At 47.4% G+C, this 25,215-nt stretch overlaps 1 protein-coding gene across 7 annotated transcripts in view; it reads left to right on the top strand.

The window, feature by feature from the left end:
* GRIK4 (glutamate ionotropic receptor kainate type subunit 4) overlaps positions 1-25,215 on the top strand; it is a 305,217-nt gene that overhangs the window by 91,516 nt on the left and 188,486 nt on the right. For all 7 annotated transcript variants that reach the window (XR_013634901.1, XM_073321250.1, XM_073321247.2 and 4 more), the window contains exon 2: positions 6,260-6,391. Coding sequence is in view for 6 of the 7 variants with exons in the window: in XM_073321250.1 (XP_073177351.1) it covers positions 6,310-6,391 (82 nt within the window). In the remaining variant the exon portion in view is untranslated. The remainder of the gene's footprint in view (positions 1-6,259; positions 6,392-25,215) is intronic.

The raw sequence follows: 25,215 nt of genomic DNA, 5'->3' as shown, positions 1-25,215 counted from the left end.
ATTCCTCAGTTTTCCCATCTGTAAAATGGGGATAACGAGACTGCCTTCCTTTTGTAAATCACTTTGAGAACTACTGTTGGAAAGTGCTATATAGGAGCTAGGCATCTCAGCCAATTTCCAATGTGGATACTTTTTAACTGAATTCCCCCCACCGCTTCGATTGGCTGTGACAACCTTCTTCATACCCTGCCCTCATCTAAGTGTCATTGTGCACCATTAATGTACTGGTGTGTTCTTCCCCAGAGGTGGCTGCATTTCTGTGGTGGATGAAAAGTGTTAGCTGTGACTAGCTGGCACGTTGGATTGTTTGCCAAAATCCTTTGGGAAAGAGAGACATGTAAGCTGTTATTAAAGAAGGAATGATACATGGCTGGGGAGATAGTTATAGGCTAAGCAGCTCCATCTTGCCGCTTTCTCCATCAGGGGAGCTGGGACAGCACCTTGATAGAGGGATTTGGTTTTTCACTCTTTGTCATGTTTTGCGACATGACTATTGTTGCATCCCTGACGAGCCCGATTTGCTTCCACTTTAGCACTCTTGATCCCTTGCATTCCATTTAAAAAACGCTGACAGGTCTGAAACGTTCCCTGGGACTGAATCATGCAATGATGTCCTGGTTCCTAGAGGTCTGCTTCCCAAATGCCACTGATAGCCGGCAATGTGAAGGCTGGGAAGGAAGACGAGATGCAGGCCATAGAAGAAGAGAGCGAGCGAGAGGATGGATTGGTGCGGGCAGGGGAGTGGATGGGAACTCAGTGACATGTTAAAGATGACAGTGCAGTGAAGAAGCTTCCAAAACTTCTGCTAGTTTCCGGTACAATATACCTTGTGGTTGGTTGCTCTTTGGAACAAACAGGCAGCTGAAGTGTCAGTGGCTGGGAGACTGCAGCAGGGTTGTAGTGGGGGAACTAGCAATTGCCAAGTTTCTCTACTGCATCTCAGACAGAAAAGGTATTTAGAGTCTCTCTCTCTCTCTCTCTTCCTCCTAGGCTGCCTTGGTCATACAGAGGGAGTGGGCGAGAAGGAAGGCAAATACCAGTCTGGCATCCTGTGCAGGGAATGAGGGGGTTGCTCATAGCATCACTGCATCTGAATTGAGGAAGCAGTGCAAGAAGGGAGCTTAGAGAAAAATCACAGGGCTTCTCAAGTATCTTTAGATCCAATCCTGCAAGGTTCTGGATGCCATCAGAGTCCATGAGAGTTATAGGTTCTCCTTGTTTCTCAGGATCTTGTTCTATTTTCATTCAGAATAGGCGTAAGAAACTGTGTGTGTGAGCGTGGCAAGAGCGAGCTAGTTCCACACGTCTGGCTGTAATACCAGTGTGAGTAAAATTGACTTGATCCTGCTGTTTTGTCAATAACCTGGAAAGTTTTGAAATAACGGCTGCAAAAGGCTCAAATGATACGTTGCTCCACAGTCTGATTGCACTGTTGCTAACGCTTCTAAGGAGCAGGTTTACCATACACTTAGCATTTGAGGGCTCCCTGATCCCCGCTAGTGTTCTGCTGCGATCACCAAAACAAAACAAAAAATCCTTAAGGCCAGAGTTTCAGAAGGGGAGCAGTGATTATACGGGCCCAGGGTTCTGGGAGAACCACATGAGGTACCTTAAAAGGGTCTGATTTTCAGAATGTGCTGGCCACCTGCCTTCTGCAAATCTCAGACCCTTTATAATGTTTCACACCGAGTACCCAAACACTGAGGGTGTGGGCTTCAGTGATTTAGGGTTCCTTAAAGGAAGCGAGGTGCCTGAATACCTTGTAGGATCTGGGCCTAAGTCTTCTCTGAAAATCCTGTCCCCAGTTTGCAAATAAGAGGGTTGGAATGGAATGAGAGGAAGGATGGTCCAGTGGTTAGGGTCACTAGCCGGCGACCTGGATTCAATTCCCTCCTCTGCCACAGAATTCCTATTAGACCCTGGCCAAGTCATATTGTCTCTTTCTGCCTCAGTTCCGTATCTTTAAAATGGGAATAATAGCTCACAGGTGTGTGATGAGGTGTGATATAAGGTAGTATATTTCCCCACACGCAATCTCTTATGTTGTGCCTTTCATCAGTAAATCTCAAAGTGCTTCATGATCTTTAATGTGTTTCTCCTCCCAACTGCCCTGGGAGGTAGGGCAGGAATGTTATCCTCATTTTACAGAAGGGAAACTGAGTCACGGAGCAGCTAAGGGACTTGCCTGTGGTCACACAGGAAGTCTGTGGCAGAGCAGGAAATTGATAGCTAGCATGGTAAGAATCAGCTCCAGGTATTATGAAATCACCAGCCAAAAGTTTTGTCTTTTCTCTGTCAAAACTCTCCATGATTTCAAAGGCAGACTCAAAATTTGGCTCTGTCCAGACTTCAGAATTTGGCCCTATGCATTAGAGAAACCAGATGATAAGAAATATATTCCCCAGTGGGTTGGAGGAGGGTCAAATGAATGACTGGATGGAATACTCAAAGTCAGTATTTTAAGGGCATTTTTGCCAATGGAAATAACTTCATCAGCGCAAGGGACAGTAGTTTCATTTATAAGCTATAATCTCTCTTTGGAGCTGGTAACGAGGCCTGTTAAAAACAGCTCTTCTCTAATGGTGCTGCCCGTTCAGTTACCAGAATGAGCCACTTCCTCTGACTGACCCTGCGTCCTCCTGCACAGCTCCAGCAGCAAGCGATACCCAGTGAGTCTCTGTCCGAGTGAGCAGTGATGCCCTCCAGTGACTGTATGTGGAGAGTAGCTGTGAGACCTACTACTAGTCGTGTTTACTGGAAAAGATGTTTTGTTGAAGTGACAAGAGATCAGAGTGTGTGGAGCTGAGGAACCAGGGTTCTTTATCCTGCTTTCCTCATGTTTGTGGGTAAGAGGTGTTACGGTAATTGCGTCTGGCTGCAGCAGGTGGATTTGTTGTAAGAGCACTTGCTGCTTTGCAAAATGTTTGGGGAAATGTTGATTGTTTTCCTTTTTTCTACATTTTTCTTTCCCTTTAAAGTCCTGTTTCTGCTGGGAATGTGGAGGGTCAGCTCCTAATGACCATTGGGAACAATCTGAGACTTTTTAAAAAAAAATTACATTTAGTTTTGCACCATCATCACTGTATTCCTGTCCCTGCACTTCCCAGTTTTCGTTTCTTGCCAGGATGGCAGGCGAGAAGCACAGAATTGCAGGAGGGGGGAGGAAGTGCCCTGCAAATGCTGCCCTTGGGTGAATACCCTGGCCCCTTCTCCATGACACAGAAGAGCTCTAAATGCAGCTCCACTTCCTAGGGTTGGGCGTGATTTGGGGAGCTCATGTATGACTCTGTTGGGGCTTCTCATTCATCCCCACCCAATGGAGCCTGGTGGTCAGTAGTGGGACAGGGTCAGTGGATCCACTGCCACACGGATCGGCCAGGAGTTACCCCACATGGAGTTGCTTAGAGGAGCAGTAGGGGCCGTCGAACAGCTTTGCTGCTGCTCAGGAGCCTGGATAGGGGAGCAGTCCTTCACCCCAGCCCCCGGGTGCTATGAAGGCTTATAGCAAGGCTGGCTGCAGAGGGTGGGATTTAGCCACAGCAATGAAGTACCTAAAGGCCTCCACTCAGCAGAGCATTTAACGTGTGTGTTTCACTTTGAGCCTGCATGCAACTCTCATTGACTTCCCTGGGGCTTAATCAAGTGCTTAAAGTTAAATTTGGTACTTGGCTGAATCAGAGCCAAATTGTATCTCATCCAGGGTCCCCCTGCTGCAATCTCAGAGTGGCTGGGGGGTGAGGTGTTCCGGGAAGGGGTGAGATTTGCAGTGGTTCCTTAGAAGGAGCTCTGAGCACCCATGCGCCTATTAACGCAGAGTGCTCAAATCACTATCGCTGGCTTTCCAGGTGGGGATTTGCTGAGAGTTTATGACAATCCCAGCTGGCTAGTTATTCATACTGTGCTATCTCCTAGAGTTTCTGTAATAGACAAGGGCCCCATTGGGTTTAATGCTCATTCCAAGATGCAAAATCCTGGAATCACTACTCAGCCACACAGCAGATGCTGCGTCAGAATGAGCAATGCAAGCTTCCCGCGCGCACCCTTGACCATGTGTGTCTGTACTTTGGTCCCTGTTTAAGGATGGGCGTTCATTTCAGCCTCTGTGGCCCATTGAATTCTAGGTCACTCTGCTGGGAGTGCCAGCATGGGGGCCGTGTGGTTAGTGTCTTTTTCTTTTCCCACTGAGACACACCAGCTGTCTCTCAGGTCTCCAAGCTGCCATCAGATGGTAACAACTTCCAGCCATTACCGAGCTGGGGTGGGTTTGAACTGGTGGCCTAAGGTAGATTAAAGTCAGAGACCTGGGGTGAATGTCTCCATGTCCCCTCGACCCAATAGTCCCTCACCTAGTAGTGAAGTGCTTGGAAATGTCTCCCGGAGGTCAGTTCTCTGCTAAATCACTGCAGTGGGAACAGCTTAACTCACTCATGAATTATCTGGCAGGGCTCAGCCCTGAACAGTGCAGACGCCTTCTTAGATCTGCACCGAGTTCAAAGCTGAAAGTCTCCCATCTCCACCCAGAGAGAAGCCAGGAAGCTTCTTGCTTGTGAGCGTGACCCTGGGTGCGTATGTGCTGTCAGCTCAGCTGCAGTGAATGGGTTTTGCTGAAGCCCTCAGAGGAAGGTTCTTATAGAAGATCACTGCCACCTTGGTCCTATTTTCCTTCCTTGTCCCTCATTTGTCATTTCACACCACTCCATCCCTCTGGCTGTCTGGCAGCTCCCTGGATGCCAGAGCTATGAAGCAGCAAAGGGTTATGTTTCCCCTTCTATCCTGCTGCTCCTCTCCTTGGTCTCACCTATGCCATGTTTCCCCTCACCTCCTGCAAGCAGTCCTTCCCCTCATGAACGGTCTCTTCCCCATCACTGCTCCAATCTTGCTGTCCAGTGTCTTGTCCTGTTTAGACTGAAAACTCTTCAGGGCTGGTGCCGTGTCTGACTCCACAAGTCTAAAAGCACCGTGTATGTTTTTGGCTCTGTATGAATTTGGTTTTAAGGGTAACAAGATGACAAAGGAAAATTTTAAATCCTGTGTCCATGGGTTGTATGGAAATAAGTGCCTCTTGCTATATTAACAACCCGTGATCACCCTTCCCCTCTGCAAACATCCCCTTTCCTCTCACCTCGGGTCACCGTGAGCTTTATGCAGTTCTGCAGCTGCCTCCCGGGATGGAAGGAAAACCACTATCAATTGTGCAACAGCCCCATGCTATAGATCAGCAAAATGATCGTGACAGATTGACAGATAATTAGCACGTCAGGCTTAATGATAGAAGCGCACCTCCTACCACCAGTTCAAGCGGAGCGCAATGGAGTCACCAGAGATTTGCTCCCAAACCAGGGCTTGGAGCAGTGGAGTCATTGTAGCTTGGCTATGTCTGTTTTCTAGACGACAGCTTTTGAAAACATGTCCCCTCGCTTTGATGATCAGCAAGAGCCTTATGGCGTCTCTCCTTGCTTCCAGGATTGTGAGATTTTGCTCCATATTTCAATGACCCTCGGAGAGATCGATATCTTCAGAGCTCTTCAAGGCGTTATTAAAATAGGGGGCAAAAAAATCTCACAGTCCTGGAAGCAAGGAGAGACGCCCTAAGGCACAAGGGCTTGTTCTTGATTTGTATATAATATACTATTTTCATAGGACTGGAAGTGACCTTCTGGGTCATCAAGCCCAGTCCTCTGCTATCGCGGGCACCCCCATCATATAATCCCATTCACAAATTTGTCAAGCTCCATCTTCAAACTATTTAGGTTGTTTGACCCCACTGCTCCTCCAGAAACGTACTCCTCTGGTGGCTAGAAACCTTCGGATTTATTGCTGGCCAATTTATACCACTTTGTTCTTGTTTTCAAATGCTGGCAAATAAGTTCGGGTGCCCAGTCCTGTAGCTGGATGCTCGAATTGCGCCGTAGGTACCAATATGGGTATTTAGGGTTCAAAGTGCCAGTTTATATCATAATGTTTTGTTTTGTGTTTCCAAGTGGCTCCCCCCCACCACTCATCTTTTAATGGAGTTACTGGGTTGGATTTTGGAGGTGGGAACCTGGGCTGTGAACCTCGGTGGGAGTCTGGGTCAGGGCGTAGCAATCAGGTGGGTCGGGGATGTGTGGTTAGTGGATCTGGCTCCCTGTCATTCTTGCCCTGCCTCCCTCTGGTTGGGGGAGGCAAGAGGGAACTGTCCCTTCAATCGGGATGCTTCTGCAAGCAATGTTGGTTCCACGGCTGGTGTCACTAACAGTACAACATTCCTTCTTTGCAGAGCTATGTCATGCCCAGACCACCACAGGGCTCCATGAGGATTTATAGAAGATGCCCCGGGTCTTCGTGCCTCTGGTGCTCCTTCTGGTGTGGCTAATGAAGATCGCTGCCAGCCCCCACTCCCTGAGGATCGGTGAGTAAGAAACCTCCTGCACACGCCGGGTTTAATCACCCTTCCAAGGCACTTGTTGCTCCCGATGAAAATACAAAGCCCGAGTCTGCTATCGCTCGCTCTTGTCTTACTCCACACATGGGCGCTTGGGAACGTAAAGCGAGGGTGCTGTTTAAACCTGTGATTTAGTCTCTCAAACTCTCCATATCAAGCCAGCAGCCTAGTGAGCCAGGCCTCTGTAGCTGCCTAGATTTAGCTCTCTGCTAGGGATGGCGTTGTTGCTACAGGAGCATAAATCAAATGCAGCTTGTGGTGAGTATTCATGTTTGCGCTGTTTTCCTCAAGTTCCTGCTACCCTTTTATAGATAAATTTATGGTGAAAGCCACCTAGGAAAGAGGAGCTATGGAGTATAATTTGATTTTCCCTCAGCTTGCATGCTGAACGCTTCTGTAAGCGCTCTACACACAAACAACAAAAAGTCTTTCCACAGCAATATATATATATATATTTGTCCTCGCGTTGGGGAGAGTGAGAAACGTTGAACTGAAGTTGAATGCAGTTTAGCAGTATTGTAGAGCCATTACTATCACCAAGACGCGTAATTCACAAGGGACCCACGTTTATTCAGCCGTCCCTGTGTGTATTAAAAGGCGTTTGGGAAGCAGGGACCGTCAGCATTTATTCACTGCCCATGTGGGTTAGAGAAAAGAAATGCAGCCAGAAACTCCGGTAACGAAACTCATCTTGTATGGACACTTCGCTCTGCTGTTAAGAAAGGAAACAGCTTTCCCGCCTGCTGTCTCTGGAGCTGCACGCTGCTTTTATTAACTCTTTGTAGCAGATAAGAGGCTAATCTGTTTTCTTCCCGGTTTGTGACACACGTAGGTGACAGCTGGAATAAACCCATTTCTCCCCTTTGCTAATAGAGCATGGCACTGCTGACAAATACGGCAAGGGCTGATCGTGCGCTGGCTGGGGTTGGGGTGAGGGATGTCTCCATTCCTGAGGTAACTGTACCTCTGAGCCCTTCGTGGCCTCCTTGTGGGCATGCCAGACCTTAAGCTATCACCTTTATGAGAGCGGAAATCATGTTCCTCTCTCTCCAGACTGGGGAGGATTTCGATTACAATTCTTCCTGTCCTTCTGACCACTTCAGCAAGTCTGAGTTTAGTTCAGTACTTGCCCTCCTGTCCTCTTCCCGGAGCTACAACAGGGATAACGAGTGACCAACCAGCCTTGAGAAAGCAAGAGACTTACTTAGAACAAAAGCATTACAGGAAAAAAACATATCTTAAAAACAAAAACCTAGCTTTTAGGCAGATCTGTCATACCAGGTGTCACTCATCTTCTTCATGAAGACCCTGGTAGGTTTCAAAATCCTTCCAACTAGAGCTGGCTGGAAAACCGATATCCCTTCCTGTGAAATATATCACGTTTAAAAAAAAATGTGTCAAACTGGTGAAGCGTTTTGCGAGAAGGGCTTTCAAGAATAAAATCCTTTTTTGGGAGACCCGAAAGGCATTTTTCAGCTTCCCACCAGGACTTGAACTTTGGAAATGAAATCAACAAGAGCTGTTGGAGGGGCAAAGAGTGCTCAGCCTGGCAGCCCTCTTGGGAAGCTTTTGTCAATTTCACTTTTTGCCCCTGGAAAATTTCAGTTTTGCAAAAAGGACTTTTTTCGCTTGGTATTCTGATGAATATTTTCCAACCAGCTCTACTTCAGAGCCTTCCTGCAGGGTCCGTCCATCTTGGTCCCAGCAGTTGCATGGGTTCTTGGATTTCATTTCTTTGTTTGCTGGGCCTCTTGAACATGCTCAAAACCATGCCCTGCAGTTTCCCCCAGAGGTCGGTACTTCTGCAGACTTGTTTACCTTGGAGGGATTTGCATTAATTACTCCCCAGTGAATTTAGTTCCTTGTAATTCATTCATGCTTTAGGTGACTTTCTCCCCTTGCTTGTCTTCTTTCAAGAAAGAAATTAACCCCTTTGTACCTGGTGGGTAACGTAGGGGGCGTGCGGGAGGGGAAACTGACTCACATACATTCTTTCATTAAAAAAACCATCTAAAGGTTCTGGATGCTGGGTATTTTATGTCTTCAGCATTTGTGGTTCACATGTGACAACCGCACTTCATCATCTCTGCTGATCGGACCTCATTTCTTGCCTATGGGCAAATCCTCTGCCTGGCCCAAGTAACTGGGGAGGGCGCTGGGGATATTTTGTGTGGGCTTCAGGTGTAAAATGTTCTCTATGGACTGCAAAGGAAGGTTGTTAATCATAAATAATAATGCTTGAAATGTGTGAGTAGTTATTAAGACAGTGTTAAATGCACTTAGTGTGGTCAAAAGAATGGCCAGACTGGGTCAGACCAATGGTCCAGCTAGCTCGGTACCCTGTCTTCCGACAGTGGGCAACGCCAGATGCTTCAGAGGGAATGAACAAAGCAGGGTAATTAGCGAGTGATCCATCCCCTGTCGTCCAGTCCCAGCATCTGGCAGTCAGAGGTAAGGAACACCCAAAGCACGGGGTTGCGTCCCTGACCATCTTGGCTAATAGCCATGACAAGGAAAGTCATGATTAAAACTGTGTTGAGGGCTTGTGGTTAACCCTACTATCCTTTCCATGTAACTACCAGCAGCTCACATGAGTTTTAAATGCACCTCTCTTTACCCACAGTCACTCCAAATAGCCTTGAACATCGTGTTAGATAAGGTGCTCACATATTTTCTTATGTGGTGGAATTTTCCAGCATAACTGAGGCATTAATGGTTGATATCAATGCAACTACAATAATGTCTGGCCATGGATTGCTATTCCTGAGTGTAGACAAGGCCTTAGTTGCCTTGGGACCTAAAGGAGGCGACTGAAGCTGGGTTAATGCTCCAGGCAAGGAGCAAATGAGCTGTATGCACCAAGAGAAGGATTGGTTGCTGGAAAACCTTTCCACTTATAAATATGAATAACATTTAAGAAAACAAAGCTCCCGGGGGGCATTAACTCTACTGAGCTCCTCTGGCTAGTTGTAATCAGTGCACTGCTTGCCCACTTATCTCACCTATTCTGGGAACAACAGATTTAAGTGCCACCTATTCAGAAGGGAGAGGAACTAATTACACCTAGTCAGAGGGGAGCAGAGCGGAGAGGAGAACAGCTGACCTGGAAAAAAAAGTAGGTCAATAAAACACACATATTATTAGCTGACTCCTGTATACCGGACTCGAACAGCAGTCTTGTTAAAGGATTAAAAATAATCCTTTTTTTAAATCGACCACAGGTAACTTTGAAAGTTGTGGACACCCCTGCACCGCATAACTTCATGCCCAAGTGGACATGTGTGAGCAAAGCCATTATTATAAATAATGCATCACTTTACATCCAGAGATCTCCAAGCGCTTTATGTTTGGATTGCAGTAGTGCCTCAAGGCCCCAGTTAAGGATCAGACCTTGTTGTGCTAGGCCCTGTACAGGTACATCATCAAAAGGGCCGTCCTTGCCCTGAGGAACTTGCCAACAATGAGGAGACAGATGGAAACAGTGAAACACTCCTGTTTGGTGTAATAAAGAATAGCTATAGCATGCCCCCTGCCTAGCATCTTGTAGGCATTGCAGTAGAGGTGTGGCTTAAAGAAAGGCCTGGAGGAGGATGTAGTTTTTACAGGAGCTCCTCCAATGCATAAGAAACAGCATGGGAAGTACCTTCATCTCCATTTTTTCACAGGCAGAAGAAGTGAGGCATGGGGGCGGGGGGAGGGAGGTAATTTGATTGATATCACACTGCAGATCAGAGGCAGGGTTAGGACTGGAACTCATGACTCTCCGGGTATATCTATGCTACAGCAGCTCAGCTCTGGCGCTGCGGCTCTGCCATGGCGTAGTACCATGGCGTAGATGCTTCCTGCATCGACAGAAGGGGGGTTCTGTGTCAGTGTGGGGAATTCACCTCTCCGACAGGCGGTCGCTAGTCAACAGAAGAATTCTTTAGTCATTGCTGTTCTTATATTTCATTCAAGGTTGTCCGATCACATTCTTAAAGGAATCTTTAGAGTGGGAGAGAGGGAAAGGGGGGGACCTAACATAACATAAATAAAATCCTTGCTGATGCATGTTCTACTAAATTAGTGTGGCTGTGACATTGTAAATGTTTCATTTTTTTTCCCCTGTAAAGAAATCCCAGTCAAGTCCATTAAGGTGAAATAGATTCATTGTTATTCTTCGTTTGTTACTGGAGTGTGGAGGAAGGTGCAGCAAAGTCCAATATTCATTTGTTCGCTCTTCGGCCTCTTAATTATGTTTTTACAGTTCTTCTAGTAGAGTGATGTTTTATTTATGCTCCCCAAGATACACACATAAATCCCCAAACATGCCAGCCCCATCCATAATTCATCTTCTGGAAATGCCCTTTGATTTCTTTTGATTTTTTCCCCACATATCCCCATGCCAGTGACTGATTGCCTAGGAAGAGTTGTTGTAGCTGTGTCCATCCCAGAATATTAGGGAGACAAGGTGGGCGAGGCAGCATCTTTCACTGGACCAACTTTTGTTGGTGAGAGAGACAGGCTTTCGAGAGCTGAAGAAGAGCTCAGAATAAGCTCGAGAACTTGTCTCTCTCACCAACAGAAGTTGGCCCAGTGAAAGGTATTACTTCCCCCACCTTGTCTGCCTGGAAAGAGAGCAGCTGATAAAAATGCCACTTCTCTTAGCCCTAGCCTTCAGGTCCTGATGGGACTTTTAAAGATGCCAGTCTTTCCAGACACCCAGGACGCAGTGGGCACTTCCAAGATAAAAAGGAGTCCAAGCCCTGTGGGAAAAGCCTACTGATGCTGTTCTGTCCATGACATCTTCATGTTGAAAGAGGGCTTGCAGTGCCCATGTCAGCTGAGGTCTGTCATCTGACCCATTCTTTTCTAAATGAGCAGGCACATTTTTTTGCCTTGTGCGGTTTCAGAACTGGTTTCTTTATTTGAGGCGGGGATCAGTTTTCTTTTCATGCACTAAATCCTGAAGTGATAACCAGGCAAAACTCCCTGTCACAGCATACTATTAATGTTTGACTGAAACACCCCACCCTCTTAGCAGCTGATGATCCTTCTGGGAAAAGATTAGGTGGGTTCTGCTAACTCTCAGAGTCAGGTGGCTCATTAACACCACCTAAATGCAGGGAAATGGGAGTGGCTCTCTGAGGAGAGAGGATCTAGAATGTGGGCTGAGCAGCTCTGAGGGAGGAACTCTGGGAGCAGTCAAGTTTGAGGAGAAGGTTTGAGCTGAACTTAATTACTCTGTTTTCCTTGTTAATAAAATCAAACCGCAGAACGGGATAAGTTTTTTTGAGTCTGGAGAGCATGTGGACTTTGTTTATAGAGCAGGCTGAGAAAAGTGCCCACTCTCACTCCCATTGAAAGCCAAGGGGTATGTTGCTTGAGTAGGGATCTCTAGATATGGCCCACCAAGAGAAGAGCTGAACCTAAGTAGCTTGTAAGCACTGTTCTCACCTGACATTCTCCTCTGGAGTGAAGGGCAGGAACCAACTGTCCTATAGTGGGGCGGGGGGGCGGTCAGATTTTGGCCAAAGCCCTGTTTTTCTGAAAACATCCACACAGAGCAGTTAGGACATCGGGTTTTTAAGGTCCCATCAGAAAGATCTCCAGACGGTAACCTGTATGGTTCTTAATTAATCTGCCTAACTTAGTCCTGGCAGCATTTGAACCAGTGGTCTCTGGGATCTAGGGATCCCAAACAAATCTCAGAATGTCTCTTCTGCCTCCTCTTTGCTTACTCTACATTGATCTTGTCCTTTTATTTTAATCTTAGTCATTCAAGTGAAATCAACAGAAGAGACTATCCATCCACTTTGCATATGCAACCTGCCGCATTAATAGCCCATTTCAAAGGAACCCCAAATTCCCCCAGTACAACTCTGCTCCAGATTCCTTGGAAGACCTTTCCATTATGCAACTGATATTTGTTGGTCACTTGAGTAATTGTGTAAGGCAGCTTTCTCTGCATGACTTCCCCTCTGCACCCCATGCTTCCGTTCTTGGTTTCCTTAACTTCAGTACTCTCTCTCTCTCCAGACAGCCTGTGAAATTCATTGCCCTGAAGGGTCACAGATCCAGAGGCTGTGGCTGGATTTTCTAAAAGGCACTGGGATAATGTTATGACCCTTAATAACCGCTTTAGTCATGCAGGCTAAGAGAAGGGTAATCACATTTTGTGCTTTAGGTTGTAAGTTTTGTGTTGCAAGGGGATTGTACAGCACTGCACTAATGGCCAGGGCTTCAACTTCCTCTGATGCATCAGGCTGAGTCATCATCTTCCAGACACAGGTGGTTCCCATGTTAAATACACTCAGCCATGGCTGGCAAGCCCAGTGAATCTTCTCAGATTTTAAACAATAATGGGCTGGCTTTTGACACCCTTACTCACTGTTGGGACTACTTGCAGAGTAAAGGAATATTCGGTGTGAAGACTGGTGGCAGCATCTGGCCTGAAATGAGTGAGGAAATGCTGTCTTATTGTATATGTGGATCTGTCTCAGAGTGGTATGTTTAATGTTTGTGCTGGTAGAGCCTAGTTATCTAGTCTGGTCCCTTCCTCAGTGCTGGCTAGTTTTACTACCGCTGCAGTTACAGTCAACGCTCCTTACTCCTGATAAGCAGACCTACCGTATCCGCTTTGCAGGCGATGGAGGCTGGCTAGGACTGAGCACCTGGAAAGCAGGAAGAAGAGAGTTGGATTCAGTGAGACAAACGACCCCTTTGAGCCTTGTTTGTGCATCTGTGCTGGGTTTGTTCCCTCCCCTGCTTCCACTGGACTGAATTATCTTTACTGATCTCTTAGTGTCTGGTAATATCTGAGAGGCATGTAAAACTGGCAGGGATGGGATTAATGTTGTATGGAGATCGGTGGCTATTGCCCAGAAAGGCCCCAAGCTTTGTTTGGATTCATATGTGTGCATAAACTGTCTTGACTGTGAAATCATTGCCTGGCTGTGGGTGCTGATCAAGCCACACAGTTAGCAAGTTAGTACGAACCGTTATTTGTAAGGTTTATCCTTCCGCTGAGCCTAGTGAAACTGTGGAACTGCTGGACACTGCAGCAGAATGCTACCGCGTGCTGCCCTGCATTGTGCTAGGTTTGAAATTGCATAGGTCTTATTGTAGGTGCTAATGCAGCCGGAGGAAGTGGAAAGTTTTACATTAAGGACAGCAGCCAGAGAACGGGGCCGATCACTTAAATGTCAGATCTCTTTAAGGTACAAGTCCACTACAGCCACTTTAGGAATGACGAGAGAGAGAGGGACGTACATCCACTGTAGATAGACAACCTCCCCCCCAACACACACGCGCGCTTTCTAGGCCTGATTTATTGTCTCCTCCTGGATGTGCTGCAAGCCTGTGTCTGAGCCAGAGGTCAGGAAACGGGAGCCATGCAACACTGATAAACTGCTCATGACTGCATACCATACTGCTGCTGAGCAGGGTTTTCAGTGTGTCTTGGGTTCAGCCATTTTTTAACATGTCTCTTTTCTTTAATAGCCTGAAAACCAGTCCTAGTAAAAGCTATTTTTGTCATTTTTCATTCGACAAAAAAATTAAAAAATCCTTTATATGAATGAAAGCAAAAGACGCATGCCTCCCTGGATACTCAAACAGCTGCCAAAATTAGTTCCAGATCCCAGTCATCACTGAAGCGAGAACATCCATGGAAAGCTCCTATGCAGCATGAGACGGGCTTCTGCACTAGTCTGTGTTATAAATAGCTAATGTCCAGTCCTTTCCCTCGCCTCTGCCAGGAGCTAGGCTACGTACTGTGGATTTCACACACACTTGGTAGGACTTGTCTTGGCTGCACCGGTAGCTGGAGTTATCTACACTCAAGTTAACGCCTCCGGAGTGAGCCTGGCTTGAGCGAGAGCCATCACACTGCAATACTCAAGCTGCATCCCCACTGCCATTACAAGCTTTAACCTGCCCGCTCCCCAACAGGCCAGCTAGCTTGAGTTTAAAGCACCACTGAGGCTAGGGTTTCTGGTGTGTGGACGGGAGTCTGGCAAGGGGCACCTCTCAAATTGTACCTCAAGCTAACACTGCAGTGAAAAGCTGCCCTTAGCATAAACAGCTTTATTGATACGCTAGCCTCTTCCGAAGTGGGAAGGTGGCAACCTGTCAGCACCCTGCGCAATATTGGGGATGAGGAGGGCGTGCAAAGTTCGGTCAGTCGCTTTCTGTTATTGAAACTGCCGAGGGATCTTTAATGTCCACAGAATGTGAACAGAAGCTGAAATTTTAAGGCTGCATCCAAAAGATGAGAGGAAGGCTGCACTAGTGAGACTCAGAAGAGAGGAGTTTCAGTTCTTGTCTTCGCCACAGACTCCCTGTGTGACTGTGTCAATCTCTCTGGCTTAAGTTTGTCGGATGTTTCTGAGCACTCGTGACAAGTTTAGTCGGTCCTTTACACAGTTGGGTGGTCTTTGATCTGGAGTTTCGAGGAGCAGATACATAGAAGGCAATGGGTTTTTCTCCAGGTGCCGCTTCAAAAGGATGGACTCTGAGGTGGGTCATTTGTATGCCCCTCACCCCTCCTAAGAAATACACTTAAAATGTATTGTCTCCAAAAGTCCACTGAAATTCCTAATCCTTCCCAGAGATTGCATTAGTTAGTCTGCTAGAGATGTTACACACAGCAACACACACACACGCAACCACAATTTGAATACAATGGATCCCCAGTGTATTAAACTTAATTCCACAAGGTTTATCTAGGATATTGTCATATCTGCTACACAAGGGCTCGAGTTTTTATTGTAACGTACTCACAATAAGTCTCTGTGGAAGTCCCAGGGCAATGCTGTTAAAGAGACCACATGTCACAAAGGTCTTTGCTGCAGGAAAATCACTTCTTTCTGGGGCTTGTATTTATTGGTTTTCTAGTGACTCAAACTAAAAACATCAGTGTTCAGAGTCCTGAAGCTGAATTCTTCCTTATGTGGCAGGACAAGCAAAACAGAATAATACCCACAGCGCTTCCTGCACCAGCTGTTCCCAAGCACTTCCTTCTGCATCATCCTTCAGAGAGGTCAGCCGCTTTGAACTGCTTGATAAGTAATGATGTGCACCTGCTCTGACCTCAGCTGCCTCCTCTGGACCGAGTTGGGGGCGGGGCACAAAACTCCCTGTGAATGGCGGGAACAGAGGGGGCTAGGGGAGCTAGCGAGACTGGGGGCGAAGTGTGCGGCTGGCTTCAGGCTGCGAAGGGATGGCTGGTGTGCGGTTCCACACCTCACCCCGCAGTGGATGGCTGATGCCCTGTGCCCCAATGCTCGTCACCTGGCTGCCAGTGCCCTTTCCCCCCACCCCACCTTGGCAACTGGTGCATACGCTGCTGCCTCTCCCCTGGGCTGGATGTCTCCGCTGGAACCCACGGTAGCTAGAAGGCGAGGCTGGGCTGGGGAGTCCTACCTGCCCCCCCGGCTGCTGGCCCAACCTCATGCGCCATGGCAGCTACTTCAGCCTGTCCTGGGTGTGGTCATGGGGCAGCATCTATAGAAGATATCGCAGTGGGCAGAGAGAACGGATATGGATCTTGAGAATGGACTTTGTTAGACTCTCTGGAAAGGCTGTTCAAGGTGATAAAGGCAGCATGGGGGGTGGATCCGGCCTTGCCTGTGGTATTTGGCCTTGAGGAGAGATCCAGCATTTGAATGAGCTGGAGGTGAGCTGGGACCTCCAGCGGATGGGTACCAGACTGCAAGTTTGGGGACTATTCCCAGCTGTGTGTGTGGACAAGTTTTGGGTCAGGAAGCGTGGGCATGTAATCAACGCACTGGGCTGGATCTAGGTTCTGTTCCCAGTTCAGTCGCAGACTCACTGGGGCAAGTCACTTTGTCCCTCTCTGCCTCCATTCCCCTTCTCTAAAAACGGGGTGTTCATGATACTTCCCTATCTCACAGGCGCCATGTGAGGGTAAAATCCACACGTGCTTGGAAGGTGCTCAGTACCAAGATGACTGTGCACATAAATAGACATTCCTTCCCCTCTGTGCCTCCTTTTCTCCATCTGCATAATAGAGCTGATTATCCACCCCCTATCTTTGTAAAGTGCTTTGCCTCTCCCAAAGAAAAGCACTGGAAGTACTAAATGTTGTTTATCTGCTTGTACAATGTACAATGGAGCCAGTAGGTTGTGTGTACAGTTGGGCAAATACTGCGGAATATTTTCCAGTTTTTAAATTTTAAAAAGATTCCTATTCAGAAATGTTCACATCTCTGTTTTGTGTTCACTCACAATGAATATTGCAGGAATGTTAGAGGGGAGCAGTGACAGTCAAGTGAAAACAGATGAATATTCACTGAGAGCAAATTTCTAATTGGTTATCGGAAATGTTCACAATGCAGAGGTAAGCGTTCTGCCTATCGAGTCAGGGACCTGAAAAATACCATGTGACCTCCAAGGCCAATCAAAACCATGGGGATGGCAATTATCTGCAGCAAACTTCTCATCAACTAGCCACAGATAAAGAATTAGTTGCAGAAATTATTTCGCAAATAATGTCAGATAATTAATAAACATAAGGCAACTTGCGGAGAGGAATTCACCAGCAAAAGAAGTGGAAAGTCATTGAATGATTGTTCATCCGGCTCCAATGTATTTCAGGCCAGATGGAATATGTAGATTAGTGTCTTGCAGGCTTGTGGCACAGAGAAGCCACTTATAACACTGAATGGTGCCACAGAGAGGGAGAGACTCATTAATTACGGCATGATGTCGCATTGTTTTCCCCATTCTTGGTGCAGCACTGTTTCAGGATGCCGGGTCGTAGTTATTTGGTGGCTCCCCTGGGATTCCCATCTCATATATTTTCTTTCACTCTTGGAGGCTGGGAAAAGGGAATATTTCTCCTCTCCTTTCACTTTCTTGGCTGCTTGGAGGAATTCATGCAGCTCTGGTCTGTTTGCTTGGCCATCCCTCCTTATGGGGACCTGGCTGAGTGAGGGAAGCAGCTATCCAATTGATGGATTACACTGGAACCGTGTGGTTTAATTTTTACTGATTTAGAGCCCATTGGGGTTCACAGCAAATTCACTTGTGTTTTTGGTTAGTAACAGAGGCTAAGGTTTCCAAAGCCATCTAAGGGATTTGCATTCACAATTAATGGGAACTGGGCTCCCAAAACCCTCATATGGCTTCGGAAATCTTAGCCCGGATACACGAGGCTTCACCAAAATGCATGTGAGCAAACATCCCCAGGGAAGGAGCCTCCCCAAACCCATTGGGTTCCGCTGCCTGCTTTGACAGGACGTTGCTCCTTTGGAATGAAATAGGAGTATGAGACTGTCCCTCACAAAGTTTACCCGCAATGGGGATCTGACAGGCAGGCGTCTAGCCTGTGGATTGCAAATGAAATCAGAACAATCTGCCATTGAATCATACCAAAGCAGCTGCTCTGATATCAGCACAGAGCTCCGTTGTCGATCTGAACATCGCGTGTGTGGGACGAGGGAGGACAGAAAATCCACCATGGAAGTGAAATGTAGCCTAGCGGTAGCCCATCTTGGTTCAGCCCTTGCCTGCCAGTGGCTTTCAGCTGGCAAAGGCTGCAGGGCGGAATGGTTAATTCTTCTAAGGACACCGTTAATGAATTCCACTTGCATTTCCCGAAGCTGTGGGGGTTTGGAGAGACTAAATGGAACTTTATCTGAAAATGATGGCTGAATGTCAATGCCGCGGTCGAAGCCAATTTGGGAGACTGAGAGTGCTAAAAGAATTAAGAATGCTAAATGGAAATAAGTCTGCTTGGTTGAGATGAAATAGGGCTTAAATGAGTGAAATTATCGGTGGATTACCCTTGTTAGAGCACTGCTTTATTTTAATAAACTGAGTTTTAATCTGCTGCAGGGATTCCTGAAGGAAAGGCACCGCTTTTTAGGGGTATGTGTGTGGTGCTGGTGGAAGAACTGGACTTGCCCTGCCTCTCCAGAATAGGAGGACGTGCTGATGATGGGTTGGTAATTATTTACCTGTGACGGTTTTGCATTTCCATGAAGATCCTGTTTGCTGCTTGAAAACTGGCTTGCTCCCTGTTCCCAGCTCGCTCTCCTCTTTCGCTGGCAAAATGGAAGCACTCCAGTGTTGCTGCCACTTAGATAATACGCGTTCTGGGGGAAATTCACCCTGGTGCCAAGTGCCAATGCAGAGCCTGTGCGTCATTTAAGCCGTCCTGTGGCCAATGGTGTTACAGTCCTTTGTGATCATTGGAAAGGAGAGATGCAAAGAAGTGGCACCTCGTGCATTTAGAAGGCAAAAACAACAGGCTGAGATTTATCATAGAGACGTGTTTAATAGTTATAAACCTGTACTAACTATCCTCTTCCGTTAGAGCAGATCTAGCGCAGCAAAAGAATCGAAGCAGATGTTCTTGTCTAACTTAGTTGGCCGCCAGGGTAAACACAGATGTAACCCGTCATTCTGACGGTGAGTCTGACCTGTCTGTTTTTATGATGGGCTAGAAAAGTGTAACTGTTCCAGATGCTTTGGGAACCATGTTCTAAAGGCAGGGCCCAATCATTGGAGCTACTAAACATCTTCAGCTCCCAGAAGCAGAGGGAACTCAGCAAGCAGACGCTTAAAGAGTTGGGGTGCAATCCTGTGAGTTTCCAGGTGCCCCAGACTCTCCTTGCAGAATTGGGCCCTAGATCAGAATTATGATTTCTATATGGCCACACCTAGAGGTCCCAACCAAGACCAGGGCCTCCCTGTGCTTTCTGACCACACAGGCCTTGCCCCCAAGGAGTTTAAAATCCAAATCAACAAGATGGTCCAAGGGTGGGAGGGGAGACAGGCACAGAGAGATGAAGTGACTCGCCAGTATCGCACAGTAGCTCGGGAGCAGAGCTGAGCGTAGAGCCCGGTCATTTGGAGTCTCCATCCAGTGCCCTGTCTACTAGACCACATTGCTTCTCTTACAACAATTTCCCTGGCAGCCAGCCCAGTGGGGGTGAGTTGGGGACCCCCTCTAACATGGAGATGATCTAGGCGAGGTTACCAGCCCTGAGCGGTGGGGCATGTGGGCTGCACAGACAATCAGGTGATGGTGGTGAGTACGGAAGGGTTAATGAATTGCTTTCCCAGCTTCTCGCTGGAGGGGAATTTATTTCCTAGCAATGGGCTATCTTGTGTTTCAGAGCACGAGTGTTTCTTCATCTTCCCTGAGAGCCAGCTCCTGTGGGCATCTCTGTAGAAGAGTTCATATTCTTGGCATGGAAATCAGACAGACGGACAAACACTAAAGAGCAGATCTGTGGCTCCACAGCAGGGACTAGAATTGTGCACGTGTGCGCGTGTGGATTTAAACCCATCTGAAACGGTACAGAAGGTGGGAATGAAGCCGGTGAAGGGAATATTTCATGGCAAGTACTTTGTCAGATTGATCTAGCAATCTCGGTGTTGATTGCATGTCACCCCTTTGAAATGGATAGACAGCGAGCGTGATGTTAGCAGAGCCGCGTCATCGCGGCATTGGGCCTATTGGAGCCAGTGATGACACAATTGTTCCCATCAAGGAGCTGGGAGGCCCGGCTCAATGGAAAGAGGTTTGAGCCTCTTGCTTGGATGCAGGTCTCCTAGGTAGCACACTGGACCTACATTATACCGGACCCTGAGATTATGCAGCATTCCTCTCCCCACCATTCCCCCTGATCTGCCATCCCCAACCCGCTTCTCCACTGATGCTTTAAGCTCATTAAAGCCCGTTCGAAGTCAAATGGAAGGACCCACATTCACATCAGTGGGCTTTTGATTGGGTCCGACATTTTCTTCGTTGAACTTCTAGAGTGTGCTGCATTAGGGCTCTCTCTGATCCCTCCAGGCCTCCATAGTCATCTGATGCCCAAGCCCCTTGTTAACCCACATCCCTCTCCTGTTTTCTTCCTGCACCCTACTCCTGAGCTACTTCTGTTTTGCCCAGGGATGGAGGAACTGTTGAATGGCTTATTCAGGCGCTGTTCTAGTCTCCCTTTTGCTTGCCTCCATCCCCTGCTGTACAGTAATAAAGTCCTTGCTTGCTACCTCTCAGCTTATCCAGCCAGCTTCCTGCTTTGCTCTTAGGTCAAAAGAACCATAAAGACAAAAGGAAACGGTCAGGTCTTTCTGGAGTGACCCCATAGCTTCTCCACTGAGATCATTCTCTTTGGCTTTCAAATATGCCCATAAAGTAATCCCCACCACCACCCAGCAACAGCATTTAAAAATAATTCTCAGTGCGAGAGGCACCGTTTGGCCAAAAATGAATGCCCAAAGCAGGGATGGATGGGCACGATGGACTTAGCTGTGGTCCTTCTAGAGCCCCGTTGCAGTTGTGTGTAGAGCCTACCTGCAGTTCCAGCAGCCTATTAGGCGCTAAGGCCCAGATCCTCGCAGGGATTTAGGCACCCAACTCCCATTGGAATCAATGGAAGGTAGGAGCCTACATACCTTTCAGGATCTGTGCTGAACATCGTTTCCCCTCGTGATGGTCTAGTGGTCCACTGGTGTTCCAGTGGCATGAGCACACTCCATGTATGGGGCTCAGTCGAGGCGCCTGGCACCAGACAGAGGCTGCAGTTGTCTGGCCAAATGCTGGTGGCTGAGAAGGCGTCATTACTTCACAGGCGCAGGAGCAAGCATGATGCCTGCGGACACAGGAGGTCAATGCACTTACCCTTGGCCCCTGCTGTATCTCTAGAATCGGGGTAGTCTTCCAGCTACAAACTCATGGATAGAATGGGGCATGCAACCCTCGGCAGCATTTGATGCTGCTGGAAGTGCTCGTGGCTGCCAACCTTGTGCTCAGGGCTTTGCATTAGGTCTGCTACAGCAGAGCTGGAAGGGAAGGACTCTCTGCTCCCGTAGACACTCAGTTTACCTGTGCTGGAATAGCCATAAATTGGCCACTGTTGAAGAGTTCTGCAGAACTCGTCGGCTGTGATCCGTGAACGTCGCGCTGCCCGGGAGCTCCTGCCCAGTTTCATGTCAGACCCATGCTGAAGTGCAGGCTGTGAAGTCCAGGCTCTGACCCCAGGTTCCCTCCCAATAGAGCTGGCAAGGTTTGCAAACGTTTTGCTGAGCCCCGTTGGTAATGAAGCCTGAGTGCCGGCAATGTGAGCTTGTTTGCGGGGTTCCAGGGTCCATTTCAAATACCCGTTCCCCTCCCCCCTGCCTCCCCATTCCCAGCCCTGGGATCTGAATCAGCCGACTTGAATAGAAGGAATTACTTGATCTTGTTGCTTAGAGCGATTTATAACCTGCAGCTACCTGCAGAGGTGGGTGGGGGGGCATACGTGCATGTTTCCGTTGGCTTCCAGTCTGCACTGAAGCCGCTTCTGAAAAATTCCATTTTACAATCACAACATGGGCCTGCTTCTTCTCACCTCTGTGATCTCCTCGCAGATTTGTTATGCAAACTGCTTTCACCCACCCAGCGCCATCCCCTCTCCGAATGAAAACAGTCGGGGAAAGGTTATTTTGTCATTTGGCTCCTGCATTTTAAAGCAGATTGTACCATATCCCCTGTCCCCAGGATGCTTTGGCAGTTGCAGACTTTGGGCATTTAATTTCAGTTATGTTCTATTAACTTCAATTGCACATGGGGTTTTTGGCAGGATTGTCCCTTCTAGGGGACTGGTGCAATTGGGTGGAAGTGCTGTTTTTATGCATGTAGATAAATAACATGAGCGTGGTCACAAAACAAAAGAGCCTTGCGGGAAGCTGTTGTATTGCAAGAGTTTGCAACATCTGTGCAAAGTCATGCTGCATCCACATTTGACAGCCATGCCGGGTGCAGGGCCTGGCAGACAGTCTGTCAGGATCAACCAAAATGGTGCAATCTACGGTGGTTTCTCCCAAAGCCAGGAATGTTGCAACTCCACCAGACCCCCAAACACAGTCCCACAATGACCCCAGCAACAATGTTGGGTGACACTATGGGATGGATACTGCCGATGTCCCAGAATGGACTGTGGTTGTCAGGCGTGGTGTGCCTGACCCACCAGAACGGTTCTGTCAGAAACAATCTTAGTTGATCCGTTGCAAGGGCAAAGGAGATAAGCAGCTAGGGCTGGTTGGAAGACCAGAATTCTGTTTTGTGAAGAAAAAAAAATCAAGGGTTCAAAATTTCATTGTAATGAAACTGAAATTTTTCGGAAAAAGTAACGAAAAAGAGAGACCAATAGCCCAGTTGTTGCAGGGCATTCGTCTGGGATGTGCCTGAATCAGGCAGAGCAGGGGCTTGAAACGGGACCTGTCTCATGGTTATGGCACTCACTGGGCAACTGTCTGTTGCATGCATGCTCCCGTGCCCTCGTCTGAGGCTGGGTAACCCGCATTGCTCTTCTGTCTTTATTGGCCTGAAGGTCTCCATACACTGGTGTTCGTGCAAAGCGCTTTCATTCCAGTGCCTGCATTTGGAGAGCCTGTTTTACCTGTGTGTATAAATCCTATGCAGTGTTTCATCAGCAATGAGCAAAGCAATAGGCAGGCAGAATTGAAAGAAAGAGATCTTTATTGAGTACGTGGAGCAGTCAGTGTCATATGCAAAGGCTCTAGGGCAGGGGTAGCCAATTATTTCTTTGTCAAGGTCCACATTTCTTGGAGAAAGTACAGTCAAGATCCAGACTCCAGAGAAAATAATTTAAAAAATAACAGTAATGAGTAAATAAAATGATTTTGGGGTCTGTTCAAAAGCATCTGGTGGTCCAGATTTGGCCCACGATCCGCCTATTGATTACCCCTGCTCTAGGGTTTTATGTGCGAGCAGTTTGACTGTGTCTTGGTGGTGAGGGAGTTAAAATCATTTCCTTAAGGAAGGAAGCACTCTCCCACGGTGATGGTCTCAGCTCCCAGATGTGAAGACTATAGTGGATTTTCTGGTCGGGCTAATCGAAGTAGCTCCGGAAAGAATCCTGATGGCATGAATGGATGGCATTGCTGTAGGTGCAATCGGGGATAGGAGAAGGATGAGTGCATGCGAGCTGAGGGGAAAGGAAGTGCTGATGGTGTGACCTGTGCAGGATGGGACACAGAAGGTGCAGTCTCTGCTCTGAGGAGCTTATACCAAGCACAGAACGTTCTGGGAGCCCCAGCGGAACGTTCTGCCTTGGAACGTTTCCTTGCAGGCACAAGGCTTGGCAGCATTTTTGCACGGATGTGGCTTCATGTCTTGAGGGGTGACTCGGGAGAGGGAATTTGAAACAAGGGATGTGTCCTGGTGAAAAGGGAATAATAATGTTATGCATTTTAAGTTCCCACTTTACCCAGCCCCTCCCTGAAAATAAATAGAAGAATTATTGCGGGGGGCGGGAGACACGAAATAAGGATTATATTCTCCTTGGTCGTAATCTCTTTGCTCTGTGTTCGTACAGCATCTAGCACATCTGGGTCCTGGTCCAGGACTGGGACTGCCAGGTGCTGCTGCAGTAAAAATAATAAATAACGAAGCATTACCAAATAAAAAAAATTATGTTGCTCACAAGATTTACAGGGGATGTAGGATCCTCCCACTGTAGGAAGGGTCAGATCCTTTTTTTAAAAAAGTGTGTGTGTGTGTGATATTACTTTCATCCACTTACACCCTTTATAGACAGGGCTTATTCTTCTCATGAGTGAAATGCACCCACCTCTGGGGCAGATCACAGGAGCTTCTTAACAACGCACTATGGCTCTACACCCTGCTTTAGGACCTGAAGTGAAAGATCCCTTATCCAGCTGTAACTATGTGGGAAATTCACAGCGAGAGGCTGTATAAACAGTAGCATTAGAATCTTATGAAAAGTGCCATGGGATCTTTAATAGTCACGGAGTGGTTGGGTCCATGATTTTACATTGCACTTGGAAACCCTTTCAGCAGAACAGCACTTCCTGGTGCCATTCTGGGGCAGTGGTGCCGTAATGATGGAGAGCATCTCCTGTTGGAGCCACCCGGTCTGTGTTTCTGCTTCCTGCTGAGTACCAAAGCAGAGTTACAGGACGTGGACTCATCAGTCTCTGCCCATTACTCTATAACACGCCATTCACAGTAGTTACAAAATGAATCATAAACTCGTAAGCTCGGTGGGTCAAAGATCAGTCAACAGCGAAACAAATTTAAACAATAATCCTGCCAGTTATTTAGGTTTCTACCTCTGCTGGATAGCGAGAGGGAGGAAAAAACAGCTCAGAAAAATGAGATGAGACATTTGGTGCTAGCTAAAGAACCTGCACGCTTCAGTGGCTCAGCTAACCCCAGAAGCTGCTTGAAAACACACCGCTTCATTCCAGTAGAAGGGATACTTACAGATCAAACCCCAGTCTCACGCCTGCCCTGGAATGATAAGAGTCTTGAGTTGAACCTGGAAAACCCGAAAGAAAAATACCCGTACGGGGCTTGTTCTTAGCTGCCACGCTTTGTTTTATAAAGGGAAATAAAATGAAGTCAAGAGAATAAAATTTGGCATGAGAGTTGGTCCTGCCGAAACGGCAGAAGCTGACACGATGGATGGAGTCATTACAGGCTCCTGTGTAAATACAGACCCTTTTTTCCTTATAACATATCTCATTTGCTCAATAGCCCATAATGGCTCCCAAGGAGCAGTTACTGTTTATCAAGTCAGAGCTTCTTTTGCTGCTTAGCAGACTGTAGAATTGATGGCCCATCGTGGCTATTTTGGGTCAGACGAGGTGCTTTTGCTAGACACGCTGCAGAGCAGGAGCTTATTAAACCTGTCATACAAAGGTCACTTGGAGAATTGTTTTTAGACCTGTGAGTGGGAGAAATCCATGTGGTGTTCAAGAGGCAGCATGGACTAATGGGTCAGACACTGGACTGATAGGAAACC

The sequence above is a fragment of the Lepidochelys kempii genome, chromosome 22 (genome assembly GCF_965140285.1).
Source record: "Lepidochelys kempii isolate rLepKem1 chromosome 22, rLepKem1.hap1, whole genome shotgun sequence".
NCBI lineage: Eukaryota > Metazoa > Chordata > Testudines > Cheloniidae > Lepidochelys > Lepidochelys kempii.
Note: the sequence above shows the minus strand (reverse complement) of the source record. Positions and strands in the feature narration are given on the sequence as shown.